The 25,493-nt window shown below is 39.7% G+C and overlaps 4 protein-coding genes across 6 annotated transcripts in view; all 4 read right to left on the bottom strand.

The window, feature by feature from the left end:
* grik1b (glutamate receptor, ionotropic, kainate 1b) overlaps window positions 1–2,158 on the bottom strand; it is a 31,389-nt gene extending 29,231 nt beyond the window's left edge. For both annotated transcript variants that reach the window (XM_022670412.2, XM_022670416.2), the window contains exon 1: window positions 1,160–2,158. In XM_022670412.2, coding sequence (XP_022526133.2) covers window positions 1,160–1,232 — 73 coding nt within the window. In that variant the 5' untranslated portion in view covers window positions 1,233–2,158. The remainder of the gene's footprint in view (window positions 1–1,159) is intronic.
* Window positions 2,159–3,477: 1,319 nt separating this feature from the next.
* Window positions 3,478–5,956, bottom strand: LOC103042333 (claudin-8-like). The gene has a single exon (XM_022670407.2). The coding sequence runs from the start codon at window positions 4,835–4,837 to the stop codon at window positions 3,821–3,823; it is 1,017 nt and encodes a 338-aa protein (XP_022526128.2). The 5' UTR covers window positions 4,838–5,956; the 3' UTR covers window positions 3,478–3,820.
* Window positions 5,957–7,281: 1,325 nt separating this feature from the next.
* Window positions 7,282–9,714, bottom strand: cldn8.1 (claudin 8.1). Its single transcript, XM_007237911.4, has one exon. It carries the CDS (start codon window positions 8,838–8,840, stop codon window positions 7,980–7,982), a length of 861 nt encoding a protein of 286 aa, XP_007237973.1. The 5' UTR covers window positions 8,841–9,714; the 3' UTR covers window positions 7,282–7,979.
* Window positions 9,715–12,619: 2,905 nt separating this feature from the next.
* LOC111192631 (zinc finger protein 239-like) lies at window positions 12,620–24,999 on the bottom strand. 2 transcript variants are annotated; one of them, XM_049466897.1, is made up of 2 exons: window positions 24,846–24,956; window positions 12,620–22,449 (listed from the first exon to the last, which is right to left on the bottom strand). In XM_049466897.1, exon 2 carries the CDS (start codon window positions 14,954–14,956, stop codon window positions 14,060–14,062), a length of 897 nt encoding a protein of 298 aa, XP_049322854.1. In that variant the 5' UTR covers window positions 14,957–22,449; window positions 24,846–24,956; the 3' UTR covers window positions 12,620–14,059. The 2 variants fall into 2 exon arrangements, with proteins under 2 accessions (XP_049322854.1, XP_022526082.1); XM_022670361.2 differs by having other exon boundaries at window positions 18,487–22,449; window positions 24,846–24,999.
* Between the last annotated feature and the right edge of the window lie 494 nt (window positions 25,000–25,493).

The following is a 25,493-nucleotide window of genomic DNA, read 5'->3' as shown; positions in this document are numbered from 1 at the left end:
TACACGACAGTGGACTGATTGAGAGATTAGTGAAGGCATTGTGAAAATGTGGGAAATCAACACCGCTGAAAGCTGCACTGGATAATACTGTCCATGTGATCATCTGTATTATTACCAATATCAGTTTATAATGATAGATAATGAGCATTATATCCATGATAAAACAATATTGTAGAAAATAGTGTAAGCAGACTGTTGACCACTAGAGTTTGTCAGAAACATTAGCATCTTAGCTTCAGTGCCAAACAAAAGGTCCAACCTGTGGACACCAAATATATCTGATCAGATTAACCACATTTACACTTAACACACAACAATGTGCACACATAATTTACATCAAAGCTTAATTAAAAGTTTTTACAGTCTACTCAAGACGCAAATACACAAATTGATCCTCCTTCTGTAACACAAATTATCCATCCCATAGTATAAAATCACACAAGACACAACGAAAACACAATGAAATGTAAACAGATAAACTGTGTCATTCAGGTCATTACAGGACAAAACACACAAAAACAATAACTCTAATCAGACTGGACTGTGGTCAGTTACAGACTGCACTAACACTGGTCAGACTGGACTGTGGTCAGTTACAGACTGCACTAACACTAGTCAGACTAGACTGTGGTCAGTTACAGACTGCACTAACACTGGTCAGACTGGACTGTGGTCAGTTACAGACTGCACTAACACTAGTCAGACTAGACTGTGGTCAGTTACAGACTGCACTAACACTGGTCAGACTGGACTGTGGTCAGTTACAGACTGCACTAACACTGGTCAGACTGGACTGTGGTCAGTTACAGACTGCACTAACACTAGTCAGACTAGACTGTGGTCAGTTACAGACTGCACTAACACTGGTCAGACTGGACTGTGGTCAGTTACAGACTGCACTAACACTGGTTAGACTGGACTGTGGTCAGTTACAGACTGCACTAACACTAGTCAGACTAGACTGTGGTCAGTTACAGATTGTAATAAGACTGGTCAGACTGGACTGTGGTCAGTTACAGACTGCACTAACACTGGTTAGACTGGACTGTGGTCAGTTACAGACTGCACTAACACTGGTCAGACTGCACTAAGACTGGCCAGATTGGGCTGTGGTCAGTTACAGACTGCAATAACACTGGTCAGACTGGTCAGAACTTACCGATGCGCAGGACTTGCTGGGCGCTCGCGCGGAGCTCCGTCACGAGCCACAGTAAAGGGATGAATCTGGCCATGGTCTCACTGAGGTCCGGTTTTCCCTTCAGCGTCCCGGAGCTCGCGCCCGTTCCTCATCTTCGCCGCGGCGCGCGCGTGCTCACGCGCCTCCGCTCCAGCAGCTTAGCTCGGCGTCCTCCCGGCGCCCGCACGCGCTGCTCTCCGGTGCCGGGCGGCTCATACCCGGCGAGCGCGCGGGGTTCCGCTCATCCACAACACCAGCGCGCGCACTGCACCGGTCCAGAGGCCCCTCACACTCTACACACACACACTCACTCACTATACACACTCAATTCACAGACTACACACACACTAATCACGCACTGGACCCGCGCACGAGATTACCGGAAAATCTGGTAGCAGCGGCGCGCGGCAACTCCGGTACACGAGGAAATGATTACAGCAGGAGATCTTAATCTACAGATTACAGAGAGAGGGAGAGAGAGAGAGAGAGTAATAGAGGAGAGAGAGAGAGAGAGAGAGAGAGAGAGTAATAGAGGAGACAGATGGAAAGAGATATGGAGAGAGAGTAACAGAAGAAAGAGAGAGAGAGACAGAGAGAGAGACAGAAAGAAAGAGAGAGTAATAGAAGAGATAGATGGAAAGAGAGGTGGAGAGAGAGAGTACTAGAGGAGAGAGATGGAAAGAGAGGGTAAAGATGAAAGAGAGAGAGAGAGAGAGAGAGAGAGAGATTGGGGTAATAGGAGAGAGTATGATAAGAAATAGAGTGAAATACAAGAGAGTAATAGATGGAAGAGTGAGTAATAAATGAAATTAATAGATGAGAGAGTAATAAATGAGAGAATAATACATGGGAAAAAAGAGTAATAAATGAGAGTAATAGAGAAGAGAGTAATAAATGAGAGAGTGATAGATGAGAGAGAGAGAGTAGTAGATGGGAGAGAGTACACTCTATTGGTCAGCAGTAGTCTAAGGCAGAGTAATAAACAGAAGCCGGTATTAAAGTCAGTATCTCAGTAGAGGAGGCAGCATAATCTGTGAGAGGGTAAAGCTGTAAGATCTGGCTCCCTCTTCTGGTACAGGAACTTGCAGGACTGAGTTTAGGTCAGATGTTCTGAAGCTCTTTGAATGAGCCCTGGTGGCTCAGTGGACTTGTTTGCTAGAACCTCCAGCCACAAAATACTTGTGTCTAATGTTTAAAACTGCTACACTATATTAAAAATATATATTTTTATACAATTTCGTTGCAATAGTATAGATTTAAAAATAATAAAATATGTTTTATAATTATAAATAATTGTTATGGTAAAAAAATACCATGGAATATTGATATTTTTCTATCCAGCCCTAAATCAAACTATCAAAAATCAGGATCCAATCAGGATACAGTCCAGATCAGACCTGAACACAGGCTAATATGACTTTATAGATCCATTAGAGAAGCCTGACGGTTTTATCTGGGAGATAAATAAAGGAAATTTTGACTCAGATCTTAGTGCTGAGAAGTGCTACGAGGAAACAAACTCTTTACCATCAAAGCCTGGAGGTGATACCATCAACTTTTCCAGGAAGCACATTCATACTACTGCAATACCCCAGAACACACATCCACCATACTCATACAGAACGCACAGATACAATACCTACTTTGCCATTGCCTGGCTTCATATAAACAATGTTTTGAATAAACTATTTGTGCTCTTTCTCAGTGCCTCGTTTTAAATGTCAGGGCTCTCAGAATTCCTCCAATAAAGTGTGAGCTACTTTGAGCGTGTTGTTAATCCGGTAAAAAATAGTGATTTCTTTACATGGGTAATGCTATACCTCTATCACTAGCATTGTGGCCCATTGGAGGCACTGGCTAACAGCATTGTATTTGGGAATGCTGGGGGAGAACGGAGGTGGGCTATTCGACACAACTGGCTGCATCTCATTTTAAATCTTCAAAACACTGTCATGTATGTACAAGGAAACTTTGATAGTTTAAAGGAGAATTTTGGTGTGAAATGGACTTGGGTTGTAGTGAATCATGATAGGGAGCACAAACTTTTGCCGAATACCCAAGAATTCTACCAATGAAGTGTGGGGATACTTTGGGTTTGTAAATGGTGTAAAAAAGTGATATGGGTAACAGTATTTGGGAATGCTGGGAGGCTTTTCCACAAAAAAAATGCATTTGTTATCATGTTTCACTAAAACACAAGTCCATTTCACACCATATTTCTCATTTACCTACAGAGCCACCACTGCCTGTTTCAGTGTATGAATAAAAATCTACTCAAAGAAAGGAGCTGTTTGATTTTCATTTAACATTTTATTAAATAGAATCACACAACACAGCTTTTAAACCTTTAAAACCATTAATATCCCTATTTATGTCTAAGTAATACTATGTGAGCACTGGTATGTACAAGGAAACTTTCATAGCTTAAAATTTAATACATTATAACTACAAATAAAATAGTTTCAGAACAGAAATGATCATTTCACAGTTCAGAATGAAAATCTTCACAATGCTAGAAGCATTTATATATATTTATATAAGGTTTAAAACACACATTACACATAAGACCAATTTATCCAATTAACTACAATAATTTCCTCTGATTTGCATTCTGTGTGCAGAATGTTTGGATGGGGAGGGTTTTTAAATGTACACTCCGGAGTTGGCTGAGGACACTGTGTTGTCCGACCCGTTTCTGGAGTATCCGTATCCATACACAACCGGTAGTTGTGTGGTGGGCTGTGCCGATGGCCGGGATGCAGACATGAGGCTGATGTGGGCAGAGCTCCTGTGATTGGAAAGTCTCTCCAAGTCCTGTGCAGACAGTTGTTGGTGCTGGTGGGCATTGTACACCACGGGAACACTGGGAGCTGCGAGTTGGGGTTTGTAGAGCACAGGCTGGCTCGCAGTGTTCACCGCCACAGGGCTGTAGGTTGAAGATAATGACTGCTGATGGGTCAGGTTGTGGCCTTGTAGGAGCGGCTGCTGGGGTAAGGAGTTGATGGAGCTCGGCACTGGCCTGAAGGGGTAGGTTTGGGATAGGTTTGAGCTGTTGGTCGTGTAGACGGGCTGGTACAGCTGAGACAAACCGTATTTTGAAGAAGATCGGCAGGACAGGAAAAGCACACCAGAGACAAAGAGAATTGCTCCCGTCACCCAACCGATGTAGAGCGCTTCACCCAGCTCCCTGCGCTGGGCGTCCAGCAGCAGAGGGTTGTAGAAGTCCTGGATGATGACGTGAGCTGTCCAGGAGACAGGGATGATGACGCAGAGGGCAGCCATGACCAGCATTGCTCCAGCGATCGCCAGGAGGAGGGACTTGATGCGAGGTTGGCCTTGAAGGCAGGCTGTGCTGTCGAGGCCTGGAAAGGATGTTATGAGTCCCAAAAAACTCAAAGCAACAGCAGAACACATGAGGCCTCGGGCGGCTTGGAGCTCCGCCGGAAGGTACAGCAGGGAGTCGTACACTTTGCACTGCATGCGGATGTTGGCTTGTCGGAAGCAGTTCATCCACAGACCCTCCCAGCGAGTCTCCATGACTATGATGTTCTCCTGGATGAAGGCCGTCACCTTCCACATGGGGAGGCCTGTAGTTGCGGAAGTGCCCACCAGACCAATGACACCCAGACACAGAGCAATGAGTTCACAGGCAGCAACCATTGTATATTTTACTGCAGACAAAGGTTCTGAGAAAGGTCTCAGCCCAGGAGGACGTTGAGCCAATGACGGGCGAGTCCAGGAGTAACCAGGGTATGTAACTGGTTACACTTGTGACATTTTCTGGCAGCAGCAGGAGAGGTAGAATCTAGTTATCCCAGTGGCAGTAACAATAACAATTGACTGCCAAAGACTGATGATAGACAAACCCTTCCTGAACACTTCTTCATCAGGAAACAAGGTAAAGGTAGGTAGGTAAACTCACCATGGAAATCAGACCTTTCCAAATGGAACTAGTAGATCAAAGTCCACAGAAAACACAGATCCAGAGACAAGGTGAGGTAATCGCATTTAAATCCCAAAGTTAAAGCATTCCCATCCAAGAAGCGAGAGAGATGTAAGAGACTGTGGAAGTCTCCGAGTGTCGCCTGAATGAGATGGAAAGTGGTGGAATGGTGCTGACCCTCTCTCCCTCTCTGACTCTTTGTTATGGGAAGTGATCAGCTCTTTTTGGGTTGGTTCGTGAAGATGAGGGCTTCTGTAACGCTGTGTTTGTTGTGCCTTTCTCATGTGGGTGACTCTGACCATGGTTATTACTAAACATACAGCAGAAAGAAAGAAAGACTCCCACTCTCCAGATCCCTATCTGCACAATGTTCTGCACCAGGACCAGCTCTCACCAAGAGAGGGAGGATCTGTGTTAGAAAGGAGCATGTATAAAGTAAAAGTGCTCTATCAAAAAAGTGACCTGAGTAAAAGCTGAAGTGTTTAAGCTCCACACTTAAGTAGAAGTATTGAAGTGTTCTACATTTTTTGTACTTAGGTACTGCAGTAGTTTATTGTAAAATGTAGTAATGAAGTCCTGAAAGTAAAATGAAGTTATTATAAAAAACAGTAAAAGGTTATCAGAGTGAAAGGCAGAACGGGAGCAGCAATGTCTTCTTATAAGATCAGCTTGATCTCTTGATTCACTCAATGTGCAATTAACTAAAAAAGCATTTTAGTATTTAAGTAAAGTAATGAAGTAATTCTACTTACTTCATCTACATATCTGGTGAGTAAGAAGCATGACTCCAAATTGTAGGGTCACTCCAGCAAGAACACAGCAGGCGTATGTAGCCTAGTATAAAAATGATCCATACAGAGAGTCAAGAGAACTCAAGATAAACGTCCAACTAAGCTTCTTTAATATATACTGTATTTACATTGTACTAAAACACATTCATTTTCAATCGGCATATATGCAACTAAAACAGGGAGCCTAGTGCATCTTACCACCATTCATTACTTTTACTTTTATACTATAGGTAGTTTTGAAACCAGTACTTTTACACTTCTACTTAAATATTAAAATACTTAAGTTGGTTTTTCAACTTCTACAGAAGTATTTTAAACCCTAGTATCTCTACTTCTACCTACAGAGTAATGAATGGAGTTCCTTTTTACTTCTTTGTCCATGCCCATCACACCAGCTGCCTCTGAAGAAAAAGATTTCACACTAGGCTTTTTCCAGACCTGAGTGCGCTTTCTCTGTCGGTTTAGTATGTTCGGTAAAGTGTGAAAGCTGCTTTCGAGCCTCCTGAATTCGGTGGTGTGGGGTTCTGTTCAGGTGCACTCAGGTGTGGACTGTGTCAGGTGTGGAACCTATCCGGGCCCAGGTACACATTTAGGCTTTTGTGATTGGTTCATTTTAAAATGACGCTTCTACTAGACTGCCGTAAGGGTACTATGTTCTATTGTAAATAAAATAACTAAATATGAGTCTTTGATTTAAATTAAAATGGACTTAAAATCAACTTGGAATTGGGTTAAATAAAATAAATGATATAATTAACATATATTTTTTAAACATTGTAAAGTGTCTTATCACAAATGAAACACAAAATACCAATTCTAATAATAATAGCTTAAAATAGCCTTAAGAGAAAATGGCTATTGAGAGTTTCAGTCATGTGTCCTACACCACAGTCCCTCATTTACCTTGACTCTGAAACATGGAAATACAGTGACCACTCATTTTCATACCTGACGTCTAGTTTCTCAACTTACATGTTTCATAGTAAAGGCTTTGTTAAAGTTCTGGATTGTGAAGTTAAGTTTTTTGTAGAACTTTAAAACATCGTCACCCTTAGAATCTTTCAAATCTTGTTGTCCTAATCCATAAAGGGCTATATTCAGTCCCCCTTCAGTAAATGTTGAGCAGCAGGTTTTCCTCCTTCTGTTTGAGTTGTAGCTTGAAGCTGGAGGGGTTCTTTGGATGTATGGGTGTGTCTGCTTAAAGAATTTTAGACAATGGCAGCACACTGGTTTATGTTTCACCTGCAGTTCAAGTAATTTGGAGCCCCGGGGCATAGAGATTACCAAGATCCATAAAGCCATGTTCTCCAGGAAACACGAGCGCCTTGACTGACATAAAATACATCCCTCAGAAAACAAAAAGCTTATTTTATTCTTTTATTTTATATAAAGCACACATTTATTAACATATAATTCAACATTACCAACGAATTCAGTGCTAACATAATGTTAATACAGAAAAACATTTTTTTGCTCTGTTAATTTTCATAATGCTTTAATCTTGGTAGTATTTATACACAAAAATTATTTTGACATTTGAAATGTGTTATTCATTTATACACACACAACTGCTATATACACATGACTAAAAAAACATAAAAAAGACATTCTTAATTCTGAAAAAAGCAGAAACAGCCCAGAAAACATCCACATATGGGGACCAAGTTTTATCCATGGGTGATCAGGATCAGGAGTTAAACATGGGTTCCATCTTTGGGAAGCCCAACGTGTCAGTGTGTCTTTGCTATTATAACAACGGGAAAAGTACACCTTGCCCGGCTTGAAACGCACAAAAGGCATATACTAATTCTCTTATAAACAGCAATTAATGTCTGACTCTTCCAGAATTCCAGAAATCTGTACAATTCACCAGAATGAACCAGTTACTCATTAATTGGTCACATTAAATTGTTTCTACCTGAATATATAAACTAAGAAATGTCTGAAGTCTTAAAGTCTTCATAAAAGTCCAGTTCCATGTGGTAAATCTAGGTACATTTATCTCTGCCAGGTCAATGTTCTGTCCATTGTAAGTCCCTATACATCTTTACTCTGTCCACATTTGCTTTTACAGATAGGCAACAGCACTGCGGACAGACTGCTGCCTGGAGGGCTGGATGAAGGACTGCTGCCTGGAGGGCTGGATGAAGGACTGCTGCCTGGAGGGCTGGATGAAGGACTGCTGTCTGGATGTTTGGATCATGGAGGGCTGCCTGGAAGTCTGGATGAAGGAAGGCTCACTGGAGGGGTAGCCGTAAGATGCAGCAGCTGGTCTGGGCTGGAAGGCCATCGGTTGGGGCTGGTAGGCTACATAGGGCACGTTTCTTGCATAAGCATAAGCCTTCCGTTTGGGCTCTTCATCTAAAGAGTTGTGGCAGCAGGTGAATATGCATCCACCTACAAAGAGCAGGGCGGCAGACACCCAGCCGATGTAGAGTGCTTCCCCCAGCTCCCTGCGCTGGGCATCCAGAAGCAGAGGGTTGTAGAAGTCTTGGATGATAACGTGAGCTGTCCACGAGACAGGGATGAGGCAGCAGAGGCACCCCAGGATGATCATGGAGCCGGCTACAATCAGCACCATCCGTTTGGCCCGGTCATTGTCGCGAATACAAGCGGTACACTGCATCCCCATGATGGCCACGAGAAGACCAATGCCGGATAGGGCAACCGAGCAGCACATGAGGCCACGGGCTGCCTGCAGGTCAGGTGTCAGGGCCAACAGGGAGTCGTACACTTTGCACTGCATCCTAATGTTGGCCTGTCGGAAGCAGTTCATCCACAGGCCCTCATAGCGCGTCTCCATTACAATGATGTTCTCGCCAATGAAGGCAGTCACACGCCACATTGGCATCCCAGTGCTCGCTGCCGCACCAATGAGTCCGACTAGCGTCAGGCACAGCGCTGCAATCTCCAGTGCCCCACTTGCCATCGCTTTGGTGGTTTCTTTGCTGTGCTCGAAAGCAATGAGGAAGATACAGTTAAGAATGTACTCACAAGCCTGGTTAGTTTTTTCTCTTTGTTCCTCAAGCCTCGTCAGATAAATACTGGTCCCTGAAAAGTCATAAGACTACCTTTTTGTTTCTGAATCCTTGTCAGATTGCTCTTGGTTCCTGAATCCTCTTTAGATTGCTCTTGTTTCCGAATCCTCATCAGATTGCTCTTGGTTTCTGAATCCTTATCAGATTGCTTTAATTCCTGAAGCCTTGGAAATCCACTCTTGCTTTCTGCACTGGCAAATAAAAAGCAGATAATAGAATCCAAAGGAGGAGGCGACTCATCGGAGAGGAGGAAAGGACTGCCGTTATGCCACTCCTCACCTTAGCAACTCATTGGCATCTCAGCAGGTAAGCTGTGGATAGCTGTGCACCTGTTTTGCTGCCTCCTCCCCCGGTCACTGAGCTGGAGAATAGGGTGGGTGGGATCTCGGAGTGGTTGCTATGAAATCGTAACCTCCTGTGACTGTGTTTTTACCTACAGAGCAGCGGGAGGGGGAGCAGGAAGCAATGGAGTGCTGTTCTCTACCTCACCAACCTTCACCTGATGCTCTCTGCCACATACACACAGCACACACATACACACACAGCACACACAACCTCAAACACTCCCTACAGCCTGGAGCTCAAGTCAAACAGTAACACGTCACACCATGTAGCTAATCTTTTACTTAAGAAAGAGTTTTATTACACTGTAACACAATTCATAGAGTTTTACCTCATTCTTGCTGTTTAATCAACAAATGATGTTGTACAACATGTAAACATGACGTTACTGTAGATCTGCAAAGCATCACGGTCAAAGGATAAAGGGTGAAACATACACTGCAAAAAAAAAAAATGTAAATTGAGAATTATATGCTTTTATTAAGCAAACACATTTGCCAATGCCAAATTTATCTTAGTAACAATTCTTAAAATATGAAATCTCAAAATTTATAAATGTGTGAAGTAAGACATAAATCAAGTAAAAATGCCTGATTTTATACTTAGATTTGTGATTATTTTGTTAAAATGTCTAAAAATAAAGTGAAAATTCTAAGTGAGACTGATTGTTTGTCCTAAATTAAGCAAAATAGTCTTACACATACACAATTCTTAGTAAGTCACAAACAATGTTCAGAGGAGACATATTGCACTGAAATAAGATAATTTCTCTTACAGTACTTTTATACTGCAAAAAATAAATCTTAGCAAGTATTAGCATTATCTAATATTAACATTATTTTGCTTATTTTTAGGAATAATGACCTTAATCAGGCTCATTTTAACCTTATTTTAAGTACTTTTCAACTCAATATAATCACATAGTCACCACTGAAGTTACTCTGATTCTTGTGTCTAGATTTAAGCCAAAGCATCAGTGATTTAAAAAAAATCTATTTTCTATTATCATCAACTCAGATTATATTTTTATTATACTGTAGACAGAATCTATATATCTTCAGTAACTGTATATAAATTCAAAAAAAGTTTCAGCAGGTTAGATTATTTATATATCCTCCGTAACTGTATATTAACACAGAAAACTACAGCAGGTTAGATAATCTATATATCCTCCGTTACCATATATAATCACAGAAAGCTACAGCGGGTTAGATAATCTATATATCCTCCGTTACCATATATAATCACAGAAAGCTACAGCGGGTTAGATAATCTATATATCCCCCGTTACCGTATATAATCACAGAAAGCTACAGTGGGTTAGATAAACTATATATCCCCCGTTACTGTATATAATCACAGAAAGCTACAGAGGGTTAGATAAACTATATATCCCCCGTTACTGTATATAATCACAGAAAGCTACAGAGGGTTAGATAAACTATATATCCTCAGTTACTGTATATAATCACAGAAAGCTACAGAGGGTTAGATAAACTATATATTCTTCGTTACTGTATATAATCACAGAAAGCTACAGAGGGTTAGATAAACTATATATTCTTCGTTACTGTATATAATCACAGAAAGCTACAGAGGGTTAGATAAACTATATATTCTTCGTTACTGTATATAATCACAGAAAGCTACAGCAGGTTAGATAAACTATATATCCTCCGTTACTGTATATAATCACAGAAAGCTACAGCAGGTTAGATGAACTATATATATCCTCAGTTACTGTATATAATCACAGAAAGCTACAGAGGGTTAGATAAACTATATATCCTCTGTTACTGTATATAATCACAGAAATCTACAGCGTGCTAACGGTAAACTAGGCTTGTATCTTAGCGGCCTTATGCTAGTGATGGGTTACCTCAATGTAGTAATGCTGAGGTAGGTTTTTAGCTTAACTAATCACTCCCTGAATACACAAATTATATATTAAATATTAATAGATGTAGTTATCTGGAGATAGCTAATAGCTGAAATAATTATCACTTTGGTTTTCAGTTTATATGGTTTAGTTGGAACCACTTTAAAATAAGGCTCTATAAGGGTCTATAAATGGTTATGGTTATAAATTAAGTTGTAAATACTTTAAAAACATTAATAAGCACTTACAACACATTAATAGAAAGAGCAACCATGACAATGCCTTTTTTAACATATGTAATAAAACAATATAGAAAGTCAGTTTAGTCATTTAATATGTTGTTATACTTAAATGAACAAAGTTATTAACAGAACTGTTAATGCTGACTGATGGAAAAGACAAAATAAGATAAGCATCTAAAAGGATCTGAGGTTTAACAGTATGAATTAATGTGGAATCACTATTTGGTACATGGCAGACCCTTATTAATTATGTTATAACTGCTTATTAATGATTAATAACTTAATTAATAACCATAAATAATAATCCCTTTATAAAGGAGCCTTAATTTAAAGTGAGACTATTTAGTTGTTTGTATGCTGAAACTCTTTATTTATGTGCTTTTCCTTTGTATGTTCAGGACAGCTGTTGCTGTTTTACAAAATACTGTATTTAGTATGTGATATGTATGTACTTAATTAATGTTTTAAAATGTTAAAAATGATACAATAAATGGAATTTGTGATAAAAACAGTGTCTTTATTTCAGGAATTTATTTACAAATGTTAAAATGATGTAACACCTTGTAATATAGTCTAATAATTGCTGTGATAAAAAAATAGTGTTTTAAAGGTACTGTAATTAAATGTACTGTGTTGTGCCAGCAACACGTTTTTTTTTTTCACAGCAATAACAACAGCAGTTAAACCTGCAATATCAACAGCAGTTAATCTGAGATCGTGTTACTAGTGAAACCTGGGGTGTCTGGTTAAACTGCTGTGTTGTAGGAGGATGTTGCCAGGACTGCTAAGTGTAAATTACAGTCCATAAGAAATGGGTGGAGCTGAGGGATGATGAGAGTAAGAAGGTCAATAATAATAAATGATCTTTTCAATATATTTTTCCTAAGGTTTGTCTATAATACAGCATTTCACACTAAACCCCACATTTCTTTATACACACAGTGAGACAGACGTCTGTGTTTCTGAGCTCTGAAACCGGCCAGTTTCCTGTTTGTGTTACAGGTGTGTCTTCACGTCCGCAGCATCCGGGAACACTCGAGCCCTGAGCTCAGATAAACACAGTGTCGCCCTATACACCAGAACCCCACGGACAGGTTCCAACAGCTGCGGCAGCCCTGCAGAACATGATCAGATAAACAGCAGCTAAACGCTGGGAGCGAGAACACAGGACTGATCGCTCTGTAATAACAAGCACAACATGGGAATGTTTGTCTGTACACGTTTATATTTATTTATTTTTCATTTTTATTTTTTTCATATAAAATCATAGATTTATCATTTTAACAGTGCTTAAAAACAAAGTTGACAAATTTGAACAATAAGAGTACTTTACGATTTGGAAAAATGTCCTTAGGGGAAGCGATTGACCAGCTTCAGGAGCTCAGTAGTCAGTCATTGTATAATCTTGTGTATATATATATATATATATATATATATATATATATATATATATATATAAATAAATAAATAAATTCTTACAGTTCTTACATTTTATCCTTTCAAAACGTTCCATGTAATTCTCTCACCAAAAACAAATTTAACAATAGTGTTATAAGATCAAGTTTGATATTTTCATTTAAAATGATTGATTAACACTGACTTGTTAAGAAGGAAAGATTCTCTGACGGTAACTGCTGTATGAGTTAATGCATTTGGTATGCTGATCTTTAACACTCTTCATAACTTCAATGGAATGAAGAGCAGGTTTTGTCTGAATAATGGAGTTAGGGCTGAATCTCAAAAGGCTGAGTAATTCCTATGTAATGCATTGCACCGTCCATGATTAACTGCTTTGACAACCTTTGTTTTAGTGAGAACATGTTACATAACGTTAAATAAATATATACAAGGTGAACACAGCAGTGTTTACAATGTAAAAAGTCTATCTTGGGCAAGAGAGCTTGGTATCAAATTTCTTCAAGATTTATTCTTGTTAATTAATATTAAAATATACGGTATATACTGACACTTTTCTAAATCAACTTTAACAATAAAAAAAAAACTAATTCAAAGATAGTTTAATATAAGTAAGTTTAATATTTTACAGTGTATGTGGTCTCTCTGGTATTTTTTGATGTCTTGGTGGGGATTTAAATTCATTTATAGAATTAAAAAAGACTTTACTCTAAAGAAGGTATATAGGTGTTAGTTATGAGAATTTAAATAAACCTACAGTTTTACAACCATAAAACTTTTTACAGGTTTGTAATAAATGCTGCTTAGTATCAATTTTATCATGTATATACGTCATCTCACCTTAAAACAAAGGATCATCTACAATACACTATCCTATTTTGGGTAAATATAATAATAAATGTTTTAATACCATAAATCAGTTTGGGGTGGCCTACAAATGCTAAAAATAGTTGTGTCAAATCAGTCAGTGATCACTTTACTAGGCTCTGGTGCATTTTCGAGTAGGGAGTAGCTGTTTGAGATTCAGCCTAGGAATATCTAATCTGTTGGTACCTGGTACTTGTAAATTAATCAATCAGCTTTCAGAACTACTAGGCATGAAGAATAGTGAAAAGTGAGTAAGTGAGCTGGATCTCACAGAAGATGCATATCCAAGATGCAAAGTTTTTTTTTTTCTACATGTAGTTCTTTAGGTCCAAGAACCTAAACCTGAACCCGTCCTTATTCAGCTTCAGTAGGCTGGCCGGCTGTAGGCCACTGAGCCTGGTGGCGGTGGGCCGGTGTATGCTGGCTGGTAGCTGTATCCCGGCTGGTAGGTATAGGCGGGTTGGTAGGTGTATCCAGGTTTGTAGGTGTAGGGAGCAGAGCCGGGCCGGTACAGTACCGAGATGTCCTCCTTGTCCTGGGTTCGGGGAGCATGTCGACACAGCAGGATGACTCCGGCGATGAAGAGCAGGGCGCTTGTCACCCAGCCGATGTAGAGCGCCTCGCCCAGCTCCCTGCGCTGGGCGTCCAGCAGCAGAGGGTTGTAGAAGTCCTGGATGATGACGTGAGCCGTCCAGGAGACAGGGATGATGGTGGCCAGGCAGGCAGCCAGGAAGAGGCATCCTCCGGTCACCAGAACGACATGTTTGACACGCGGCCGAGAGTCGACCAGCCGAGTGCATCGCATGCCCACAGATGCGACGATGAAGCCAATGGCGGCCAGGGCCACAGCACTGCACATGAGGCCCCGGGCGGCCTGGAGCTCTGCCGGAAGGTACAGCAGGGAGTCGTACACTTTGCACTGCATCCGGATGTTGGCTTGTCGAAAGCAGTTCATCCACAGACCCTCCCAGCGAGTCTCCATGACTATGATGTTCTCCTGGATGAAGGCCGTCACCTTCCACATGGGAAGGCCCGTCACCGCAGCGACGCCGACTAAGCCCACGAAGGCGATGACCAGGGCCACCACCTCGCAGTGCATGCCCTCCCTCCTCTTCTTCTTCTCCATCTGGAGCTGCTCCTCGTACAGAGTCTTGGCCGTCTGGTCATCGTACCCCGTGTAGGCGCTGCCCGGGAGGGACTTCCCTAAGTACGATTGGCCCCCGTAGGACTTGTCCACGTAGGAGCCGGCCGTGTACGACATGGCGACGGGCGCTTCCAACAGGAGAAAGGAGAAGAACTGGAGGACGAGACTTTCTCACGAGACGTTCTCTCTCTCTCTCTATAGTGCTCTCGTACCGTCTCTGTCCTGAATGGGTGTCAGAACGTCAGATGAGGATGTTTTACACCTCGAGAACACAGTGCTATGTGCCCCGACTGGTTTATTTGCATCAGAAGAAGAAACTGGCATTACTGGAATTGTTCAAACAAAGACAGAAACTGCTGTCACTGTTTCTCAGAGCACATGATTGGAAAAACAAAAAAAAAAACAAAATACAAGAAAGTAAAACCAGGTTCCTTTAGTTCACATATGTATAATTAACCCCAATGAGCATTTTGGGAACATAATACTAATAAGCTAATAATCCAAATTTCAATGATTCAAATAAAAGAAATCATAAATACACAACTGTTCTCTGCAAACATATTTTACTCTATTTAAGTTAAAAGATATTGTTTATGGTTTCCTGATCCAATATTTTCCTTTCACTAGAATTGTTTAATCCAAGTCTAGGCCTAAAAAAGCCCTGTTTATAGTTTGTGCTGAAGCTCTTTAGCAACAGTGTTAAACACAGTCTCAGATTTCATAGTCATAAAGTACTACAGTCACACAGTACTACAGTGTTTACAGAACATTCAATATTAAACAGCAGCCAGCAGATGGGAGACAATAGTGTGTGAGAGTGTGTTAGTGTGTGTTCACAGGTATCTGGGTATTCTGCAGGTGTGAAACTGGTAAATAGACCCAGTGAGCGTCTTCAACACACACACACACACACACACACAAAACTTGTCTGCCTAAGTTTGGTAGAAAAAGAATGTGAAGTATTTAGGTTCTCTTATCTGGGGAGCTGTTAAATTGCGGTTTCTGTGGCTGATGAACATATCCTGTACAACAGAGGAAACAGAGGACACTGCTCTAAACTAACTCTATAGTCTACACTGTGACGCTTCTGTACACTTCTTATTTCTATTTTTTTTTGGCATGTCACGTATATTACACACAATATAAACACACAAAGCAGTGGATAAGGTAGTGCAGTTAATGCAGCAATGCAGTTTTTGAAACGTGTTTGTCTGTTAGACAACGGCTCAACTTTTATCAACAGTTAAAATCAGAGTTTTTGTTGTCTAGTTATTCATATTGTTTTCCTTTCTTTCATAATTCCTCCACTGCCTGACTTAAAATGAGAGCATTGAATACCTGGCAACAAATCATTGCCTGTAGGAACCAGTCTGATGATTCCACACAAAGCTTAAAGTTACAAAACCACATTAAATTCCAGCTTAGAGACAAACGTCATGTGAACCCTGATGCCTCCATCAGTCTCGATACAAGAATCTGATGTAGCGTTTATTCTGGCATCTAATTTCATGTTTTCCCTGCACTGAAACACCTGACTCAGGTAAACCACTTCATAATCTGCTCTGCTGGAAGCTAGGCTTTAATCAGGAAACGTTTCTGAATTTAAATTACAGTGAAATTAAATTTAAACTTATGTAAACAGTTTTACAGATAACACAGATAACATGCTGTATGAAACTCAATAAAGGCAGTCTGATATGTTTTTATTTTTAAATAATGTCTAATAACAGAGCTGAATGATTTTAGAGGTATATAACTAAAGTCCTTATAGGCAAGACCATCTTTTAATGGAGAGAGACCAAAATACTAGAAAACAAACGTCATCACTGATTAAATCTGATTAAAACATCAACAACAGTTTATATTTAACTCAATGCATATATTCTGTGTATTATTGCTGCTGCGCCATTTAATTAGAAAAAAAAAATTAATTATGTAATATACATTCGTAACACGTTGTGCATTCGTAAGTCATTATACACACTACTATTCATATTTTAAATTAATTATTTCTTTATTATTTTTTCATTGTTAATTAATTGTTAATTATGTATTGATGATGTACATTTCTGTATTGAACTAAGTCAAAGGCAGGGTAAGATCAGTGTGAGATAAAGAACAGTCTGTCTGAGTGAACGAAAGTGTTCAGTCTGAAATTTCTTATTTTAGACTGGTTAAACCGGTCGGACCTCATATAAAACGGTGATCACAGTAAAAACAGTTTAACCAAGGTTTTACCAAGAAATCAGCATCAGAATTTCTCCTTAATATACATGTGTATATACAATATATATATTTTTATGGTATCCCAGGCTGCAGTGATGTTTCTAGATGGCTCCTGGAGAGTTTCTAGTGGTCGCACAGGCATTTCTAGAGCATTGCTATGGTGTTTCATGTGGTTGTTAGGGTTAGTGTTACTAGGGTGTTACTTGGTGGCTGCCTTAATATACCAGGTGGTTACTAGGGTGGTTGTTAGGGTATTTTAGGTGCTGTGGTGGCTGATATGGTGTTATAAGATACAAGTGTTACATAGTTAAATAAACAGCTACTATATCTAACTATATCTACTATATCTAACAACAGACTTAATTGCACTATGCAAATCAATGAGCTGGATAAATTGATTGCTAACTTTTCACATTGCGTTAAAAATATTTTTAATGTATTAAGAGTCAAAAATCTAAATATATTTATCTTACATACTGTAGTGTTATGGACTGTATATCCAGGAGTTTATTGTAAATGCTTCTTGAATAAATTTATTTTGGTTCTACAGTGTCTGAACAATCATCTCATCAATAATTCAATCTATCAGTTTAACCTAGTAATAAAATACATTCACTGACTTTAAATGGCCATATATGAAGCTGAAACAGGGAGCCTAGTGCATCCCAAATGTATCAACATTAACATTTTAATATAACATTACAGTCATTATGGCTTTTAGAAAAATGTGTTTTGGGGAGGGAGGTAGTGCACTATAAGACTCACTATAGGACAGCCTTAGTGTTTGTTCTTAATGGCATTTTTCCCCCACGGTACTTTTACTTTAAGTAGTTTTGAAACCAGTACTTTTACACTTTTACTTAAAGAGTACTACAGAAGTAATTTAAACCCTAGTATCTATACTTCTACCTACAGAGTAATGCATGTAGCAGGTCTATTTATAATAGCAGGTCTGTGTTACTCTGGTTACTCTGCAGTAACTGAAGCTGAATGTTTTCTGAAGCTCAGCAGAAACTGGTAAACCCGTCCGACCGGCTGAACCGCCAGGACAACTCCGCCCCCTCAGATTCACCTGTAAACACTGACCTCCTCACTCCACACACACTCCACATACACACACACACACACACACACACACACTTTCTGCTTTTACTCATACTCATGGAACAGCTCAACTACAATTAAAATCATCACTTATATCTTACAGATTTAGTTCAGTGATGTGTGTGAAGGTTTGAGGGAATCTATAGAACATTTATTGTGGATTTGTGAGTCTAAATGTAAAGGAATGTAGAAACCAAGAACAGAATAAGTTGAAAGAAAAATGAAATAAACTATATTCAAACTGGGTAAGACATGCTCAAAATACCATATATACTTATACACAGCTCTGGAGAAAATAAGAGACCACTTAAAAATGATGAGTTTCTTTGGTTTTACTAAATTGAAAACATCTGGAATATAATCAAGAGGAAGATGGATGCTCACAAGCCATCAAACCAAGCTGAACTTTTGCACCAGGAGTAAAGGCATAAAGTTATCCAAAAGCAGTGTGTAAGACTGGTGAAGGAAAACATGCCAAGATGCATGAAAACTGTGATTAAAAACCAGGGCTTTTCCACGAAAATGTATTTCTGAATTCTAAAAACTTTATGAATATGAACTTGTTTTCTTTTCATTATTTGAGGTCTGAAAGCTCTGCATCTTTTTTGTTAATTCAGTCATTTCTCATTTTCTGCAAATAAACTCTAAATGACAATATTTTTATTTTGGAGAAATGTTGTCCGTAGTTCATAAAAATAAAACAACAATGTTCATTTTACTCAAACATATATCTATAAATAGCACAATTAGAGAAAATGATTTAGAAATTAAGGTGGTCTCTTAATTTTTTTCCAGAGATGTATGTGTAAAGTTTTGACTTTACACATAAAGGCCATTTTCTGACACCTAGTGGACTAACGCATAACTGCACTGCATAAAACACAATACAGCACTTTAGATTCCTTTACTTTATAATTTATTCATTAAAATGTTGTTAGTATATTAAAATTAGAACTAAATAAAATAAAAATAAAAATGAAAAACACAAGCATAATTTAATTTAATTAAATTTTCATTTAAAATATATTAAAAGAGGCACTAAACCCTAAATTATATTTTTATTTCATTGAAAGCTGAAGTTCCTCTGAAGTAATGAAACATACCAGTCCTGATTAAAATTTTTAGAAACATTTCCTAACTTTTAAAAACACTTTTGTTGCAGTCATTTTCACCTCTGCAGCGCCCTTACAGGTTCAACTGTGCTATAGGAGAGGATGATGTTTCCGTATACTTTACTCAGTGTACTCAGTGTATTTTGACTTTTCCCAAAAGTTGAAGACTTTATGAGAAGGTGATTCTTGCTATTATAAAATTATAAGATTTCATAAATTATATGAAGCCAGTTATTTATATTATACATGTATAATCTTACTGTGAGTATCTGCAAAATAAGAGATATATACACAGTGCTGTACTAAATGACTACGTAGGCTGAGAAATGCCTAGCCTCGTGATGTACTTGTGGTCTTATCTGTGTTTATTAAGTTTATATTATTATAAGTAAATATATTTTATACCCCTGCATTCAAACGGGTATCAAAGTATCCCACCCTGCTGATTTCAGTTAGTGTGGATTTTGTGTGTTTACTTTAGCTGGACAAGGGCAATTAGTTTTTAGGTGCAGCTCTCCGGATGAACCCATGCTATCAGTAGACAGGGTAGTCTATGCATTAACACAGGTTATGCAAAGGAGCATAATTTTGTAATTGATTACTTCAATTACATTGATGCATTGCTCCAGCCCCAGCACTTTTAAGACAGTTTTTTTTTGCAGGGAATTAAACAAAGTCCAGCGCTGCAGATGCACATGGTCATTAGAGATGGGACCGATCCGATACAATATCGGTATCGGGGCCGATATTGACGTAATCCGACGAATCGGATATCGGGCGGGCGCTGCCGATCCACTTACCGATCCATATTCCAGTCCAAAGCTTGAGCTGAACAATAAACCCGCCATAACGTTAACACAAAACGCATCCCTGATCAGGATTCCAGTTTAACAGTTTACCCTGAACCCCGAGCAGTTTCAGTCTGCGGCTGACTGAGTAACTTTAGCTGTTTATCTACAAAAAAAGTCCATTATCTGGAGAGTTTTCACTTTGGAAACGCTGTACAGCAGAACGGTACACGTAAAGTCAGCGTCTGAGAGGTAAACAGATTAACACCAGCAGTCTGTTAGCCTAGCTAGCACTGAACTGACAGCAGCTGCATTCCGGTGTTGTGAAGGTATGAACTACAGACTGGAGTAAACTATATTCATAATCCACATATCCTATAAAACCCGAGCATCTACAAACACTAACCAGCACAAACACACCCATCTGTTATTAAAAAACAGTCATTAATTTAGTTCGGAAATACAGTTAGCATTGCCACTTAGCCGTTAGCCATCTCCATTAAGATTTGCAGTCTGTTAGCCTAGCTAGCAAAATCATTCCGGCATTGTGAATGTAATAAATAACTATCTTAAGTGAACTACAGCCATAATCCACATCTAATATCAAACCACAGATCCTACCAACCCTAACCAGCACTAAGAAATCAATCTGTTATTAAAAAACAGTGATTAATTTAGCTCGGAAATACAGTTAGCATCGCCAGTTAGCCGTTAGCTATTGCAGCTAATCCTCTACGCTACCCGTCAAAATAAAAGTCTCCTGCACAACCGTTGCAAAAAATGCCCTGAATTTAATATTTAACGTATTTAATATTTTACTTTTTTTATATTTAATAAAAATTCAAACATTTTATTTGAAAGGAAACTATTGTGTAATTGCATATGAAGTGTGTCAAATAAATGACTTTTGAATGCATTTACATTAAATGCACCTGTGGATACTCTTAAAAGGGCTGTGTGGTCTGTTTCAGCCTCATTATTTAACCTTAATCATAGTACGATTAATAAACTAAAAGTATCAGTATTTGTATCGGTATCGGCAATCTTATATCAGTTTTATATCGGTATCGGATCGGAGCTGAAAAAAGTGTATCGTCCCATCACTAATGGTCATACACATACATTTATGATGATTTCTGATAAACTTTTGAACGCCATGCATCAGCCAGTCTTAGCAGCAGTGCAGGTACCGTCTAGCTACAGACCTCCTCCCTATAAAGTGCTTCCTTCCCCACTGACTGAGAAACCCTGGTGTAGAGTAAACAGGAAGAGAGTTTCTTGTAAAAGACTGGGGTTCAATTCTCATGGTAGACAATAAGAGTCCTTTGACAAGACTCCCAACTCTACATTTTCCTATTTGTGCAACATAATCCAAATATAAGAGCTTTGAATAAGAGAGTCAGATAAACTAACAGTGTAAATGTTCATTTAACTCATAGATCACATCACGTCACATCACGAGTTTCCACCTCCCTTCCAGAGCACCGGTGTGTTTTAAAGCTGGTCATATGGCTGAAGTTCTGTCCACATGGAAAGCAGTAATACTGTTTCCCTCCAGTGTGGATGCGCCGGTGTCTCTGAACAGTGCTCTGCTGGTTGAAGCTCCTCCCGCAGTCTGAGCACTGATACAGCTTCTCTCCGGTGTGGATGCGCTGGTGTGCTTTGAGGTTGTATCTCCGGTTGAAGCTCATCCCGCAGTCTGAGCAGTGATGGATCTTCTCTCCGGTGTGGGTGAGCTGGTGTGTTTGGAGATGGTTCCTCCGGTTGAAGCTCTTCCCGCACTCTGAGCAGTGATGCGGCCTCTCTCCGGAGTGAACGAGCAGGTGGAGCTGGAGATGACCGGGCTGGTTGAAGCTCTTGCCGCACTCTGAGCAGCAGTACGGCTTCAGCTGGGAGTAAACGCAGCGATGGCCTTGCAGGTTACTGAGCTGGGTGAAGCTCCTCCCGCAGTCCGAGCAGTAGAAGGGCTTCTCTCCGGTGTGAATGCGCTGGTGAGTGTTGAGAGTACTCTGCTGGGAGAAACTCTTCCCACAGTCAGAGCAGTGATACGGTTTCTCACCTGTGTGAACGCGCTGGTGCTGCTGGAGATTCCCCCGTCGGTTGAAGCTCCTCCCGCAGTCAGGACAGTAGTACGGTTTCTCTCCAGTGTGAATGAGCTGGTGTCTCCTCAGGTTACTCTGCTGATTAAAGCTCTTCCCGCACTCTGGACACCGGTAAAGGGTCTCGTTTTGCAGGTGTGTGTCGAAAGTGTCAGTGCTTACAGTACCAGAGATCTCCTGCTGCTGAGGGCTGGAGCTTCTTCTGGATGCCAGATCCTCATGTGGTGTCTCTTCTAAGTCTGACATGTTTCTCCCGGTGGGTTTCTGGAGTTAATTGGAAACTGTGAAGACAAAAAAAGACATTTTTATTAAGTATTAAGTATTATAGAAGAGCATTACTCATCACTGTAAGTTTATTCTAAATGGAATTGGCCTTCACTATGTGTTCGCTTATTCATGTGTGTATATATATATATATATATATATATATACACTGCTCAAAAAAATAAAGGGAACACTCAAATAACACATCCTAGATCTGAATGAATGAAATATTCTCATTGAATACTTTGTTCTGTACAAAGTTGAATGTGCTGACAACAAAATCACACAAAAATCATCAATGGAAATCAAATTTATTAACCAATGGAGGCCTGGATTTGGAGCCACACACAAAATTAAAGTGAAAAAACACACTACAGGCTGATCCAACTTTAATGTAATGTCCTTAAAACAAGTCAAAATGAGGCTCAGTATTGTGTGTGGCCTACACGTGCCTGTATGACCTCCCTACAACGCCTGGGCATGCTCCTGATGAGGTGGCGGATGGTCTCCTGAGGGATCTCCTCCCAGACCTGGACTAAAGCATCCGCCAACTCCTGGACAGTCTGTGGTGCAACGTGACGTTGGTGGATGGAGCGAGACATGATGTCCCAGATGTGCTCAATCGGATTCAGGTCTGGGGAACGGGCGGGCCAGTCCATAGCTTCAATGCCTTCATCTTGCAGGAACTGCTGACACACTCCAGCCACATGAGGTCTAGCATTGTCCTGCATTAGGAGGAACCCAGGGCCAACCGCACCAGCATATGGTCTCACAAGGGGTCTGAGGATCTCATCTCGGTACCTAATGGCAGTCAGGCTACCTCTGGTGAGCACATGGAGGGCTGTGCGGCCCTCCAAAGAAATGCCACCCCACACCATTACTGACCCACTGCCAAACCGGTCATGCTGAAGGATGTTGCAGGCAGCAGACCGCTCTCCACGGCGTCTCCAGACTCTGTCACGTCTGTCATGTGCTCAGTGTGAACCTGCTTTCATCTGTGAAGAGCACAAGGCGCCAGTGGCGAATTTGCCAATCCTGGTGTTCTCTGGCAAATGCCAAGCGTCCTGCACGGTGTTGGGCTGTGAGCACAACCCCCATCTGTGGACGTCGGGCCCTCATACCATCCTCATGGAGTCGGTTTCTAACCGTTTGTGCAGACACATGCACATTTGTGGCCTGCTGGAGGTCATTTTGCAGGGCTCTGGCAGTGCTCCTCCTGTTCCTTCTTGCACAAAGGCGGAGGTAGCGGTCCTGCTGCTGGGTTGTTGCCCTCCTACGGCCTCCTCCACGTCTCCTGGTGTACTGGCCTGTCCCCTGGTAGCGCCTCCAGCCTCTGGACACTACACTGACAGACACAGCAAACCTTCTTGCCACAGCTCGCATTGATGTGCCATCCTGGATGAGCTGCACTACCTGAGCCACTTGTGTGGGTTGTAGAGTCCGTCTCATGCTACCACGAGTGTGAAAGCACCACCAACATTCAAAACTGACCAAAACATCAGCCAGACAGCATAGGTTCTGAGAAGTGGTCTGTGGTCCCCACCTGCAGAACCACTCCTTTATTGAGTGTGTCTTGCTAATTGCCAATAATTTCCACCTGTTGTCTATTCCATTTGCACAACAGCAGGTGAAATTGATTGTCAATCAGTGTTGCTTCCTAAGTGGACAGTTTAATTTAACAGAAGTTTGATTTACTTGGAGTTATATTGTGTTATTTGAGTGTTCCCTTTATTTTTTTGAGCAGTGTATATATATATATATATATATATATATATATATATATATATATATATATACACACACACAAATTTTTGGGAGAATCTATGTATATTTGTCTTTTCTTGTTACATGTAAATCATGAAAATCACTGTATCATTCTAGACTCAGTGGGATTTTACCTGGTTCAATAATGGCTAAATAAAAATTTAATAAATAAATAAACTTTAAGCTGTCCAACAATTTGTACACTATAAAAAATAATTAAAAGTTACATGTAAAGGAAACAATAACTAAAAAAACGGAAGAATGGCGAATCGATTATATATTTGAGGTATATGGAGATTTTTTTAATTTATACTATCACTCAGCCCTGTGTTATGTCGGTGTTATACCTGTGTTATGTATCCAGATTTCTCTGCAGAATTCGCTGCAGCTCTAACTATTATATCATTTTCTGTTAGTGCCATTAATTGATCTTAAAATGATAATATTATTATTTATCACTATTAATACTGAGATAAACCAGCCTCATATAGATCACTGATAAAGTATTAATAGAGTATTAAGAGTATTAATCAATAAACAAATGATTTAAGCTTTATTTATCTCAGTTCCTCATTCATATCCTCCCGCAGATCCTGCTGCAGCTGCTGCTGTTTAAGGTGGAGTGGAGTGAGATACAGTATGAACTTACCCTCAACAGCTGATCTGCACCAGTTCAATTCTCCTCACTCTCACTACTGGATCCACTGGTTGGACTGGGCCCGCGGATCCACCACCATAAGAGTCTTCCCGAGCCAGCCAGCCAATCACATCACTGTCACGTCACATCCGACACGCTGTCAAAATAAAAGTCTGCATCGTTTTCAACACATTTTTTTTTTTTTATCATTTTACAATTTTATAATTTAACCGTTTTAACATTTTATCATTTTACAATTATATAATTTAACATTTTTATCATTTTACCATTTTATATTTTTTAAATTTTATAATTTTACAATTTTAACCTTTTTATTATTTTATAATTTTACTATTTTATCGTTTTACCACTTTAACATTTTATCATTATAGCATTCTAACATTTTATCATTTTACAATTTTAGCAGTTTAGCATTTTATATTTTACCATTTTATCACTTTGACCATTTTTTAATTTTACCATTTTATAATTCTAACATTTTACCTTTTCACAAATTTAGAAAAGTGATAAATACATATAAAACCACTCACATTTGAGTGAGTGCCAGTAACAGGAGTGAGTTCCAGTATAACAGGAGTGAGTAAAGTCCTCTGGTTTATTGATTTATTAATGTAAATATTAGTTAATGTAAACCACATT

Source organism: Astyanax mexicanus, chromosome 18, assembly GCF_023375975.1.
Source record: "Astyanax mexicanus isolate ESR-SI-001 chromosome 18, AstMex3_surface, whole genome shotgun sequence".
In the NCBI taxonomy this organism is placed as follows: Eukaryota; Metazoa; Chordata; class Actinopteri; order Characiformes; family Acestrorhamphidae; genus Astyanax; species Astyanax mexicanus.
The sequence above is the reverse complement of the archived record's forward strand: the minus strand, read 5'-3'. Positions and strand labels throughout refer to the sequence as shown.